Source organism: Polyodon spathula, chromosome 11, assembly GCF_017654505.1.
Source record: "Polyodon spathula isolate WHYD16114869_AA chromosome 11, ASM1765450v1, whole genome shotgun sequence".
Classification (NCBI taxonomy): Eukaryota; Metazoa; Chordata; class Actinopteri; order Acipenseriformes; family Polyodontidae; genus Polyodon; species Polyodon spathula.
This window is the reverse complement of record NC_054544.1, coordinates 26887207-26900206: the sequence shown is the minus strand read 5'-3', so window position 1 is coordinate 26900206 and position 13000 is coordinate 26887207. Positions and strand designations below refer to the sequence as shown.

Genomic DNA, 13000 nt, shown 5'->3' with positions numbered 1-13000 from the left:
TTCTTAGTAAAGCCTCCAATATTTAACCGTTAATAAACTGAAGGAGTACTGATCATACTCCGATTCGTAAAAAAACTTTAAATACATGAGTCTGTCAATTTCTTAAGTGCTATATTAGTCATCTGGATATATTGCCGGTCCAGTGCAGAACAATACCCCACTAGGAGTATTATCAACTCCATCCTCCTAACATCTCCCCTGAGATAAGAGTATATGCTGAGCTATATGGAAAGAGTACGTAAAGAAATCTGAACCCACGGATTTCGTGACATCATTCATCACAAAAATATTGGCACCTGTTTTAGTATTTTGTGTGCCCTTCTTTTCATACGGCTTTCAAATGTTTAAAAGAACAGAAGAAATTAAAAGAAAACGACCAGCTGGCTTGCGTTGGTGCCAGTGTGGTCCGTCAGGACTCAGGAGAGGAAAATCAACCACCCCTAACCAGGTTAGGGGAAATGAAACCTCTGGGAATCCATGGCTAGATGGACCGCCCTTCCTCCAGACAGCTAGCTAAAGGTCTTATTGTGGTGCATGTTATACAGTATTGTTTGACAGCATCCAGTCTATTCTTTAAGGATCTGATAGTCCTGAATTATAGTAACTCTTAACCAGTATGTTACGTTTTGTTGGTGAAAGCATTTCTACTGGATTGAGACCTGGTGATTGCGAAGGTGATTACACAACTTCTAACTTTGTTTTCTTCAAGAATTCCAGAGTTGACTTTGCATATAATAATATCAATATTACAAAGAGCTTACAAATAGATTTAGATAAGATTCAAACTTGGGCTGATACATGGCAAGATGACATTTAATGTCTTGCACATAGGGCACAAAAACATTAGAGGCAAATGCAGCATGAATAGTAATGAAATAGAGGAGGCTATGTATGAAAAGGACTTGGTGTAGTAGTGGATGAATCTCTCAAATCAACTAGACAGTGCAGAGAAGCTATAAAAAAAGGCAAATCGAATGTTAGATTTTATAGCCAAGACAGACCACACCTACAACATTGTGTCAAGTTCTGATCCCAATATCATAAGAAAGACATTGAGGCATTGGCGAGAGTACAGGGGAGAGCAATGTGATTAATTCCAGGATTGAAGGGTATGTCAAACGAAGATAGACTGAAAGAGCTGAATCTCAGATTCTGGGATCAATAAGCTACTAACGAGCAAGATGGGCTGAATGGCCTCCTCTTGTTTGTAAACTTTCTTATGTACTTGAATTGAAAAAACTCTTAAACAGTGCAAGCAAATTCCTACTTGGTTTCATTGAATGAGTCATCAGCCAATGAAAATGTATTTCAATAAAGAACAAGTTTTTAGTTAAAAAGAATTAATGTTATTTTGAAATTCCACTGCTTCAGATTATTACCTGTGCTTAATGACAGCAACAACAGTTTATTTAGGGTTGCTGTTGAACTTAAACCAGTTCATGGCCCCGCAGCAACAGGAATCTACTAATTTCCATATTTAAAAATAAATAATAACAAATAAACGACCATCTAGTTCTCTCTAGCCTTTGATTCCCAGCAAATATAATTTAATTAAGAGAATAAAAATAAACTAACAACTACCTAACCTATATTTCATTGTTTTTTTGTAGTCTTCAAAACTGCCCCAATGTTGTAAATAGTGCAGTGTGGACTATGGGTCAAACCAATGTTCATGTAGGGTGCGTTTTTTTTGCTTTTAATAGGGTTGTAAATTTTATATATATATATATATATATATATATATATATATATATATATATATATATATATATAAATGGCCACACAAAAATCAAACATAATCATAAATATATTATCCCTCCCTCTGATTTTTGGCTCCCCCTACACCTAGGGCAGTAGCATGCACAGAATTCTGGGAACTATCCATCTAGTGATGCATGCCAGAGACTTGACGAAGAAGCTTCATTGATTACACCGTGTAACAAATTTTTCTTTTTCTTTTTGTTCCTGGGTAGTAAGTGTTATTTCCTAATTGCTTATGCCTCAAAAGTATAGAAAATGACTATTATTCCCCACAAACTTTGCTTTTGTGACCAGGACAGCGATATTTCAAAATATCACTATTTCTAGTATAATCATAACAGTATTTACAGTATAATCATAAATCTCGAAAAACTACTCACTTCTAAATCTTTTGTAGACATTTTTGTATTACTTTAGTATAAATACATGTTAATTTGGATTCATATGTTGTTTTTTTCTGACTTTGTGAACGAAGACACACATTTGCCCGTTTTCCCATTGGAAATAGTGATATTTTGAAATATCGCTGTCCTGGTCACAAAAGCAAAGTTTGTGGGGAATAATAGCCATTTCCTATACTTTTGAGGCATAAGCAATTAGGAAATAACACTTACTACCCAGGAACAAAAATTGTGTTACATAGTGTTATCTGTACAGTGTGCTATAGTGCCAATGGCTGTAGGCTATGGGAATATAATTTTTTTTTACAATGAATACCATTAAATCTCCAGAGGGTTTGTGTGTGTTCATGTCTTGTACAGTGTGTTATTACTTTCAATATATACAAAACATTTATTTTTTAAAGTTTATATGCTTGTACATGTTTGGGTCGGCAACTGGTAGTTTGGATTTTTAGCAAAATATGGCTTTTTTTTGCCAGTTCTTTTTTTAGTTTTCTAAAAAAAAAATTTTTTAAACCTAGTATAATGTTAGACCAATATACATTAAACCAGACAAACAAAACCCCTTCTCTAGCGCATTTAATTTTAAGCTTACGTAAATAAATATATTGATTGACCCACTAAATAAGCATTGATTGGTAAGAAATAATAAAAAAGACCAAAAACAATTTAAGTTATTTTAGTTTGGCATTTCTCAGTGCTGGCAGGATGCAGACTGCTTATTTCTCTCCCTGTCTACATAGTTCTTGTGAACTCGATGACCGCAGGTACTCTTGATTTACCTTCCATGCTGCTGATGCTCTTCTCTCTGGCTCTATGTTGTCAAATGTTCCTCTCGCTCACAGAGGCAGGAAAATGAAACTGATCGTGCAATTTATCATGAAAACTATAACTAGAATCAAGTGGAGACTTTTGGGCCAGAACTTGTCGAGCCAAGTCGAGTCTTTACTTGCAGGGACTCAAGCCGACTCAAGTCAAGTCATTTGATGACCAAAAATTGCGATCAAGTCGAGTCACTGGCTCGTGTCACCACAACTCTGGTTTAAAGCACCACAGTTGCCTCAAAAGAGCTCTCAGAATCATGTTTAACCGTGATGTACTTGCAATACTTGGTTAGACACAATTCTGAGTTTTAAAACGACACTAAATGACAGAAAACACAAACACTATTCTTATTTTTTAAGGAATTATAGGGAAAATGAAATAGAAATGTTCTGTAACTGCAGTTACAATAATACAATATTGGTAAAGTGATCTCCAATTGCATATCTTACCCTGCAGTTCACCTATCTATCTATATGGAAAAAAATATTTTATACTAAAAGGTATATATTGAAGCAGTGCATTTACAAAGCTTAAACCTGATAAATATAAAGTAACAAAACTTTTCTGATAAAACATTACAGGAATAAAGATATCATTCCTGAATACTGTATGTAAAAACTATTTTCAAATGCTACAGTAATGCAATGTCACAAGTCTTCCCTGTTGTGCCGCAGTAGCCTGAAACAAAGTAGTTCACAAAAAGAGAGAGATAAAAAAATTAGAAATTAGCATTGAAATAATTCCATGAATTTTAACTGTTGTGCAATTCAATTTGTTCTAATAGCTATTGCCAAAGGTTTTGCATCACCTAGAATTTTAGGATTGAGACAATTAAAAAATAAAATAATCAATAAATAAAACATTATATAAAACATCATTTTTTATTTAAATCAAATAAACTACAAAATGATATTGCAAGAGTCTAATGGTAGCCATAATAGTAGTACAGTATTCCCTGTTAAGATTTTGAAATGGCACATTTTACAATTTTTGTCCGCTTTTTGCCAAGTAAATAGAAACTACAGCGGTATGTAATTTAACATGTTAAAAACGCAACATTCTTCAGCAGGTATCATTCAACTTTATGAAGCCCAAATGAGTTCATTCTATAGGGTGATGCCAAACCTTTGGCCAGAGTTGCAGAGCATTTTTTTCATAATAGATCTGTTAAACGCACTTACTACAATCCCCCCAACACTCACACAGTAGATGCTCAATCTAGCAGAAAGTCAAAATGCAGTTTACTCCTTTATTTTGACTGATATATTTACATTGTACAATTAAAAACAGAAATCTTGAGTCACGCACTGAAGTCCAAACTCATAGCGTACAGTAAGAGCTTAACCATTATGAATTGCACACTCAAGTCCACGTCAAAAATGAAAGCACCAATTGCAAGATGATGGAATACCAAGTTGTGCACGAATCCAATCCATATAGGACATGCTGAAATTGAGCACTGTTCTGTTGTTGCCTTCAGGTCATCGAGTCCTTGTGCACTCTGAATGACGCCATCGTTTCCATGCATCAAAGCCCTTCCATATTCAGCACCTCCAGAGGGTTTCTCTCGAGTGATTTTGCGAGTGGCCTTTAAGATGCTCTATATTGCTGAAACACTTCCCACACTCTATACAGCGAAATGGATTCTTTATATGAATTTGTTGGTGTCTTCTTAGGCTGCCTAACCGAGTAAAACGCATCCCACAATCTTTACAGTAACATGGATTCTGTTCAGTATGAGTTCGCATGTGCTTTTTGAAGTTTCCTATTTGGGAAAAACTCTTCATACATTCTACACAATTATATGGTTTAAGTCCTGTGTGAACTTGCTGGTGTTTTTGAAGGTTTTTTAATGAAGAGAAACTCTGTCTACATTCAGAACAGTCATATTGATTCTCTTCTGTGTGAGTTTGCTGGTGTTTCTGAAGGGTTATAAATGAACAGAAACTTATCCCACATGTTGTACAGATATATGGCTGGTCTCTTGTGTGAATTCGCTGGTGTCTTTTCAGATTTCCTAACTGAAGGAACTTCTTTCCACATTCAGTACAGAGAAACTGTTTCTCCCCTGTGTGGCATTGCTGGTGATATTGAAGGCTTTCTATATCCTTGAAGCTTTTACAACACTCGGTACAATAATGTGGTTTCTCTCCCATGTGAATCTGCTGGTGTTTCTTAAGAGCTCCTATTTGCCTGAAACTCTTTCCACATTCTGTACAAGGATAGGGCTTCTCTCCAGTATGAATTAGCTGGTGGTATTTAAGATTAACTAATTGTCTGAAACTGTTCCCACATTCTGCACAGGCATACGGCTTTTCTCCTGTGTGAATTTGCTGGTGTTTTTTAAGGCCCCCTAATTCACTGAAATGTTTCCCACATTGTGTACAAGGATATGGTTTCTTTCCTGTGTGAATTTTCTGGTGTTTTTTTAGGTTATCTAACAGAACGAAACTTTTGCAACATTCACTACAAATAAATTGTTTCACTCCTGCATGAATTCGCAAGTGTTTTTTAAGAGCTCCTAATTGCCTGAAACTTCTCTCACACTGTGTACAAGGATATGGTTTCTCTCCAGTGTGAATGCGCATGTGGTCTTTAAGGTTTCCTGACTTGATGAAACTCTTGTCACATTCAGTGCAATGATATGGTCTCTCTCCTGTGTGCGTACGCTGGTGGTATTGAAGGCTTCCTAACTGCCTGAAACACTTCCCACATTCAGTGCAGGAATATGGGCTCTCTCCTGTATGGATTCTCTGGTGTTTTTTTAATCCATGTAAATGCCTAAAACTCTTTTTACATTCGCTACAATTATACTGTTTCTTTTCAGTGTGAATTCGTAGGTGTTGTTTAAGTAGTCTTAAAGTACTGAATCTTTTCCCACATTCTTTGCAATGATGTAGTTTCCTTTTGTAACTGATTGTATGGATTTTCTGGTGTGATTTAAGGAGTCCTATCTGACTGAAATTTTTTCCACAAGTTGTACACTGGTGTGAACCCTGCAAGCTGCTTGTGGCTTTTGAATATTTAACAGACACAGAATCTGGAACTGTAGACCTATCGGTGTGCACAGTGTCATTTTCAGGGACCTCCTCTTTAATGGTGACAATGTCCAGTTCAGGGACCTCCTCTTTAATGGCGACAGTGTCCAGCTCAGGAAGATTCTCATTAACATGGACAATGACCACTTCAGGGACCTCCTGTTTAATGGTGACAATGTCCACTTCAGGGACCTCCTTTTTAATGGCGACAGTGTCCAGATCAGGAACATTCTCCTTAACATGGACAAAGTCCACTTCAGGGACCTCCTCTTTAATGGCAACAGTGTTCATGTTTGAGTGTTTCACCAAGGTAAATCTGCTTCCTTCAGCAGCTCTGCCCTAAAACAAGGAATACATGCTGTTACAAAGTTGCAAAACAGTTACAATACAAAATAGAATCAATAGCCTGCAGTGTTAAATTACAAACAACAAAATCGACTCGATACTGTAAAGCCTACTGCAGAATTTCAGTCAATGGTAGAAGCACTGCAGTTCAGTCACTGTTTTCAGAGTGGCAGTCTGCAACAGACAGTTCCACTTTCAAAGCAACAGTTCTGTCTTCAGTAAGATTGTATTACAGGATTCAAAATTATCACAATGGGTGAAAAGGCCATTTCATTAATTTAAATGTGTTTAGCTGGTATAAATACAATTTAAGGTCTACACGGAGAATATGTTCTTGCAGGACACAACTCCACAGGAGTGTGGGCTAATTTTGTTTTGCTATATGCACTGAGAACTAGACCTTGACAAAACCTAATTTTGTTCAGTATGAAAAAAAAAAAAGCATAAACAACGAAAGACATTTTAGACACCTTACATTTAGGTAAATGCAAGGACACAAATTACTGTATGATGGGAACTGCCTGTTCCCAACATACAATAATGTACAGTAGTATTTACTGTATTTCAACATTAAGTTTTGGAATGAAATGATCATGTTATCATTTAAGACAATTTGATTCAGTTTTAACTAACCTAAGTTATATAAATATTTACAATCTGCTTGCAACATTCTGAAACTGCTATATACTCATAAACCCAAATATGGCACTACATTTATTTCTTTCTTTCTCAGAGTGCATGGAATGACAACTTCAGCCATTTTTTGGAATACACATATCATAATCTTATCTTGCATTAAATACCTAATAAAGGCAAGGTGCCACATTAATAAGGCATGTTTATATGTACACGTGTTTAAGTTTGCTCAAGATGCGGCTATCCAAAATACTAAACATTTTTAACTGGAGCAGAGCTTGTTTATCCATTTCTTCAGCTCTTTCAGTTATGCACAGATAAAACAAATATTCATTCTTATCGTCATTTTATAAATTACCTGATTTTTGTCTGAAAAAATGCTTTAAAAGCACTATAAAAGTTTGCTTTTATATATATATAAAATTGCTCTGCTTGGACATCAATATTCATAATTCTCTTTCAGTTACCCATTTCATATGTCACTGGTGACAATCCATTATTTTATCCACTATTTGTTGATGTATTGTTTGGCCAAACACACAAGGGGCTACAGAAAAAATAAATAAAAAAATAACACTTCCTCTCTCTTTCTTTCACACAGTCCTTTCAGTTCTTAAAGATGAAATAACAATATTTGTCCAGACTGGCAGGCAGGATTTTGTTGCCAGCGGTTACAGATTTTATGGAATCGTTCCATATTCAGTACTAAAGGCAAGAATGGAGCACGATTTCTTCTGTATTTTGCCTAGGATTATCATTTTACTTTTTGCAACACTGAGAAGAGAAGCCACACTGTGGATCAATATTTGCACGATACTCAACATGAAAACAAAGTTTGCTTGCTGCCCATCATGCTTGCATCACACCTCCTGCGCTACATTCAATGTGAATTAAGTCTTACGATTACAAAAAAGACTTAAAGGCCTTATGGGACAACATCAACATGACATCATTGTGCTCCTCTACTCCACTTAAGAAGATACAGGAAAGAATGAGAAAAAGAATCCCTTTGGTTGTGTAAATATGAAGACCCATTTAAAGCTTGCTGCACAGCCTGCAACTTTTCAATTTCACAAAGGAAATGGAGATGTGGAACAGCATGCAGCTCAAGAGGTGCATATTCCAAATATTACAACTAATTCCAGTTGAGTCACTTAAGACATTTTGTTCCTGTAGATTCAACTGCAAGAGGTAAGGTACTGACAGAGTTTGCTGTATACGGGAGTAGGTTTGAATTCTGGTACACTAGTTGTGTGTAGATGTACATTCAGATATCCTCAAACTACTGAGCTTTTGATCTATTGGCAAAACACATTTTATATACAAATGCCAATTTGACGAATTTGTATTACAAAATGAGACACAATTCAAACGTAATTGTAGTAGAAATATGTTAATATCAAGCCCCCACCCAGCTGAAGATGCTTAATGACATGTAGTGGCACTGTATTTAAATTCTGTTAAAACGACCATTTGAGTCATTCATTCTATAAACCATACCGTATAAAACAAACCAAGTGTTACAACATATGCAACATAAATTTCCATAATGCCAAGTTCATCTTTTTTATGGAGCACTGGGTATGAATTTGGCACATAAATCTCATGCCATGTATTTTCTATTTATTTGATTTTGCCAAGAAATAACATTAAATATAACAGACATGAACATTACAGTATATGCAAGGCATATTTCTTTATATTTGAGATGTATGGGATACCATGTTTGGATCTCGCGCTACCAGGCATTGAAAGAAAAAAAAAGGTTATGCCCTGATAAGGTGTTTACGCATGAATCACTTTGCAGGTAGCAGGTTATGCCCTTTAAATATGTTCCATATTGCATGCCCCAACAAACTGCAATGCAGAAATGTAAAACGAAAGCAATTTGTGAATTGCACGTTGGTTCATTTGTTATCCAAGCAGCAACCGAGCGGCTGCACCTACCCTAAATTGACGGGCTTAAAAGGGCCATATTTCGTGAGCATTCTCCGATAAATATTAGGTATAAAAGACCAAAAATAAACTAGATCAGTCAACAAATGTTTCCCCACCCATCTTGTGTTACAACACTAAAGAAAACACATTTAATACGAATTTACAGCCTAGCGTGTATTTAGTTTGTTTTATACAGCTTATTACATTCATATTTCACTACAGGCACACGGAGTGGTTTTAGATCATTGTTGTCAGGTGGACCTACAAAAACAGATTGGTTAATTCCCAACGCGACTACCATCCCCGACCAACACCCCGAACCGCACAGGAATAGTGTTAGTGTGCAGCTATTCAGGTGGCAACCCTCGTACTGTGGTACAATACGAATGGACGAGCAACGGACAGTACAAAATGAAAATAGGCAGTCATGATTAAAGTATTCAGGATAAACTTTATAAAGCGGATAGCTGTTGCAAATGATATCCTCTCACTCCCGCATCCGGAGAAAGCTTTGAAGTCAGGGCGAGCTGAGCGGCCTGTGATCGTTGGGTTTCACTCTGCCACACGAGATCACCTCGAACTCGGGTACAATTTAAACAAAACGTAGGACTTAAGCCAGCATAATGTAATTAATATGTTTTAGAATACAGACGTTTCTGTGCTGTTTTTAGAGAATTACTGTTAACACTGTATCGTCTTTAAATGTACAACACAAGCAAAGGCAGACATCAATTTGTTTTTGAATATGAAGTTTACCTGCTTACCTGGAAAAATGAATTACTTTCAAAACTGTTGAAATGAGTGGCACTGTAAAAGAAGGAGTAAAACAAGTTACTTCCTCTGGCTACAATCTTAATCACTGTTGAAATTAAATATTGCTACAGGACACGGAACAAGCCTCGAAATGCAACCGGAAACTAAACATGCAGATTCTTCCGTGTCAAAACATGCTTGGATTATACCAATTTAAGCAATGCCATATAATATATAATTTTAAGCGATGCATTTATGTTAATTTGGTGATGTTTAAGCATTCATATGGGGTGCAATAACAGTAAAAAAAAGTGTTTAAATAAAACGTGTTGTAAGCCTCCTCAATCAGATGCGTTTCCCTGGCGATAGAGCTTTCATTTGGTAGATTCCGCTGTCGTGCAATCCGCATGCAAATTCGTTTTTGCGCAAGGCCACTTTACTGCAAGGTTTAAGTAGGACAATGGTGTCATAGATGGGCGGAGCTAAGACAGAGACCAGTGTCTGAAAGGCCAGAAAGGCCAACAGGGTATACCTGCGGACTGAAGGCTCATCCAGTGTACCTCATCGCTGCAGATAAATTGTTCTCCCAACCATTGATCCAGGATCAGTTTCTCACTCTCTTGACGTTTTCAAAGCCCTGCCTCTTTGTGGCAGTGAAGAACGCAGAACCAAGTTGACGTTACTGAATATTTTAAACTCCAGATGAGAGAGAGAGAGAGAGACCTGTTAACATCTGTTAAGATGGTCTCCTAATTAAGATTATTTATTTTATTTTCTAATGAAAAAGTGCTGAAAACATAACAAGTAAATCCAAATATATACTGAACTAAACCATAGGGAAAAAAAAACAGAAAAAAGAAGACAAAACCAACTGAGGATTACAAGACAGAACCAAAATAACTGGAATACAGGAGAAAAGGCAGGAAGAAAGAAAAAGAAAGAAAGAAGGGTGACAAAGGCAGAAGGTAAGTCTCTTACAACAATTAAAATGAATTTGAAAATAATATTTATTATAAATACATATTAACTAAAACCCAAGATTACCACATATACAGTCACTTAAATTGACAAGCTAAACTCAAGTGACAGTAAATTTCAGTTGGAATTGTGGCAGTATTGAAATTGTATAGAATTGTAGCAGTTTTCAGTTGTCATGAAAACCAGTGAGCAGTGAGATACACTATCCTGAAAAGGTCAGAAATGCAGAAGCCAGAAAACAACACAAAGTGCTGAGAGAAAATCATGAAACCCTGTATTCAGACTACACTTTAACATGAGATGAAAACAAAGAGCAACCTCACCCTCTATACAGAGCACCCAAGCCTGGCACACTGCCTTCTGTAAGAAATACAGTCAAAAAAGGGTTATCTGCAATGGAAGGCAGATTACTGTGGGGGAAGATCCAGACCCAGAAAGTACAGTCATGACAGTAACATTTATCATAATGGAACTGAACTAATCCAGGGGAGGCCAGCCTCAGCTCCTTTGAGGAAGCCTTCCAGTGTGTGAAGGAGGAGGCAGAGAGAGAGAGAGAAGGCACACTCAGATAACAGCAAACTGAGCCCCACAAACCCAGGAACTACTCCGATCAACAAGGACACAGCCGCAGCCATCGACAGCACAACCGCCCACACAGCCCCTGCCACGGGCAGCACAACAACAGTCCACACAGCCCTTGCCACGGACAGCAGAACAGCCCACACAACCCTGATAGTACTGCACTGACTCCAATCGGTACTCCCCAGTAACCTCCAACCGCCGCCAGCTCCGTCCAGCACGTGCAGGAGAGCCTGTCCCAGCTGGAGCTGAATTTTGTTGCGTTCAGAGAGCTCACACTGGTGAAGCTCACCAAAGCCAGCCTCACACAGCAGCTGCGAGATAACGTGAGCCAGATAAAGAGGGAGAGGGAGAGCAGCGCTGCAGTCAGCGAGCTATGAGACAAGGTGAAGGGACTGCAACGGGACAACCAAGCCGCGAGGAGCGAGCTAACGGGAGAGAGCAGATGCAACGGAGTCGACCCTCACCAGGGCGCTGCACAGCCTGAGGGAGCATACACATACATACAGCCCCCTCCACACCCCTTACTCTACACTCCAGCATGCTCCACCACCCCAATGCACACTGCATCACCAGCCAGCAAAACCATGCCCATTTCCACTGCCCCATCACACACTGTCCCCCCCTAGCAACACTGACACTGCCAGACAGACACCCCCTGACACACCAGTCTCAATGAAGCACAGTGCAGTAGTGGCCTTACTCATGGATTATAACGGGAAGTACCTCGATGAATGGAGGCTCTTCCCTGGCCAGTGAGTGAACAAGATCAGGTGTCGAAACATAGAAAGAGCCCTGCAGTTGCTGAACCGAACCAGCCTGGGAAGCCCCTTATGCATTGTCATTCATACTGGCACCAATGACCTGGGCCAGCATGGAGACGTGGCCAAAGCAGTGAGGAAGGTGGCAGAGAGAGCCACACGGGCCACGCAGGGGCCAACCCACCCCTCGCCCACACAACACAGCATGGCTCAACACTGCCCGAGCCATTGCAACCCGGAGCAGCACAGCCCAGCCAGGCCCAGAGCCCCTCCACACAGCACCAGCGCAGCTACACAGGGGCCCCTACCACCACTGAGTGAGATAAAACAGCCCCTCAACATTCTCTGCTCAAGACTGCTCAGCTGAGGGACTCGCAGCACTTGGGCAAGACACGGAAAACACTAGTTTACCTGGGAAAATATCAGAAATGAATGTGATTTAAATAAGAAGAAAAAAAAAAAGTGTGTGTGTCTCTGCCTGGTCCCTGTCAGCGCTGCCAGATTTTGGAAGTAACCACCTAAAATGTAGCCAAATTGTGTTTTTTTTTTTTTTTTAAACCATCCAAAAACAGCCAAAAACCTGTACTTACATTTAAGACTAAAATATATATTGCAAAAGCCTAAATAAGTTCTACATATGTTTTTTGTTTTTTTAAACACCACAGGTAAGTAATGTTATAAAAAATGTATTTATATATCGGTTTTGCTTGGTTTTTTTTTTCACAATTTACCAATTTACAGTACAAGCACTGCTGTTTCTTATGTGATTAGATCTAATTCAGTAGCTCCACGATTTATATATATATTTTTTTTATTCAGAAGATAGTGTAAAATTAAATTGTCCTGAACTGTCAGCGTATCGTCTACTAAACAATAAATAAAATAATAAATTCTAATTATATTTGTACTGGTACAGTTCTTAATTTGTTACAAATTGTGTGTGTGTGTGTGTGTATATACACACACACACACACACACACACACA

The 13000-nt window shown here is 38.1% G+C and overlaps 1 protein-coding gene across 1 annotated transcript; it reads right to left on the bottom strand.

The window, feature by feature from the left end:
• Window positions 1–4206: 4206 nt before the first annotated feature.
• On the bottom strand, window positions 4207–9963 carry LOC121323629 (gastrula zinc finger protein XlCGF26.1-like). The gene is made up of 2 exons (XM_041264792.1): window positions 9709–9963; window positions 4207–6364 (listed from the first exon to the last, which is right to left on the bottom strand). Exon 2 carries the CDS (start codon window positions 6314–6316, stop codon window positions 4532–4534), a length of 1785 nt encoding a protein of 594 aa, XP_041120726.1. The 5' UTR covers window positions 6317–6364; window positions 9709–9963; the 3' UTR covers window positions 4207–4531.
• Window positions 9964–13000: the final 3037 nt, after the last annotated feature.

Excerpts from the sequence above, each read along its gene's own strand:
- LOC121323629 (XM_041264792.1), bottom strand. The coding sequence starts at position 6,316 with ATGAACACTGTTGCCATTAAAGAGGAGGTCCCTGAAGTGGACTTTGTC.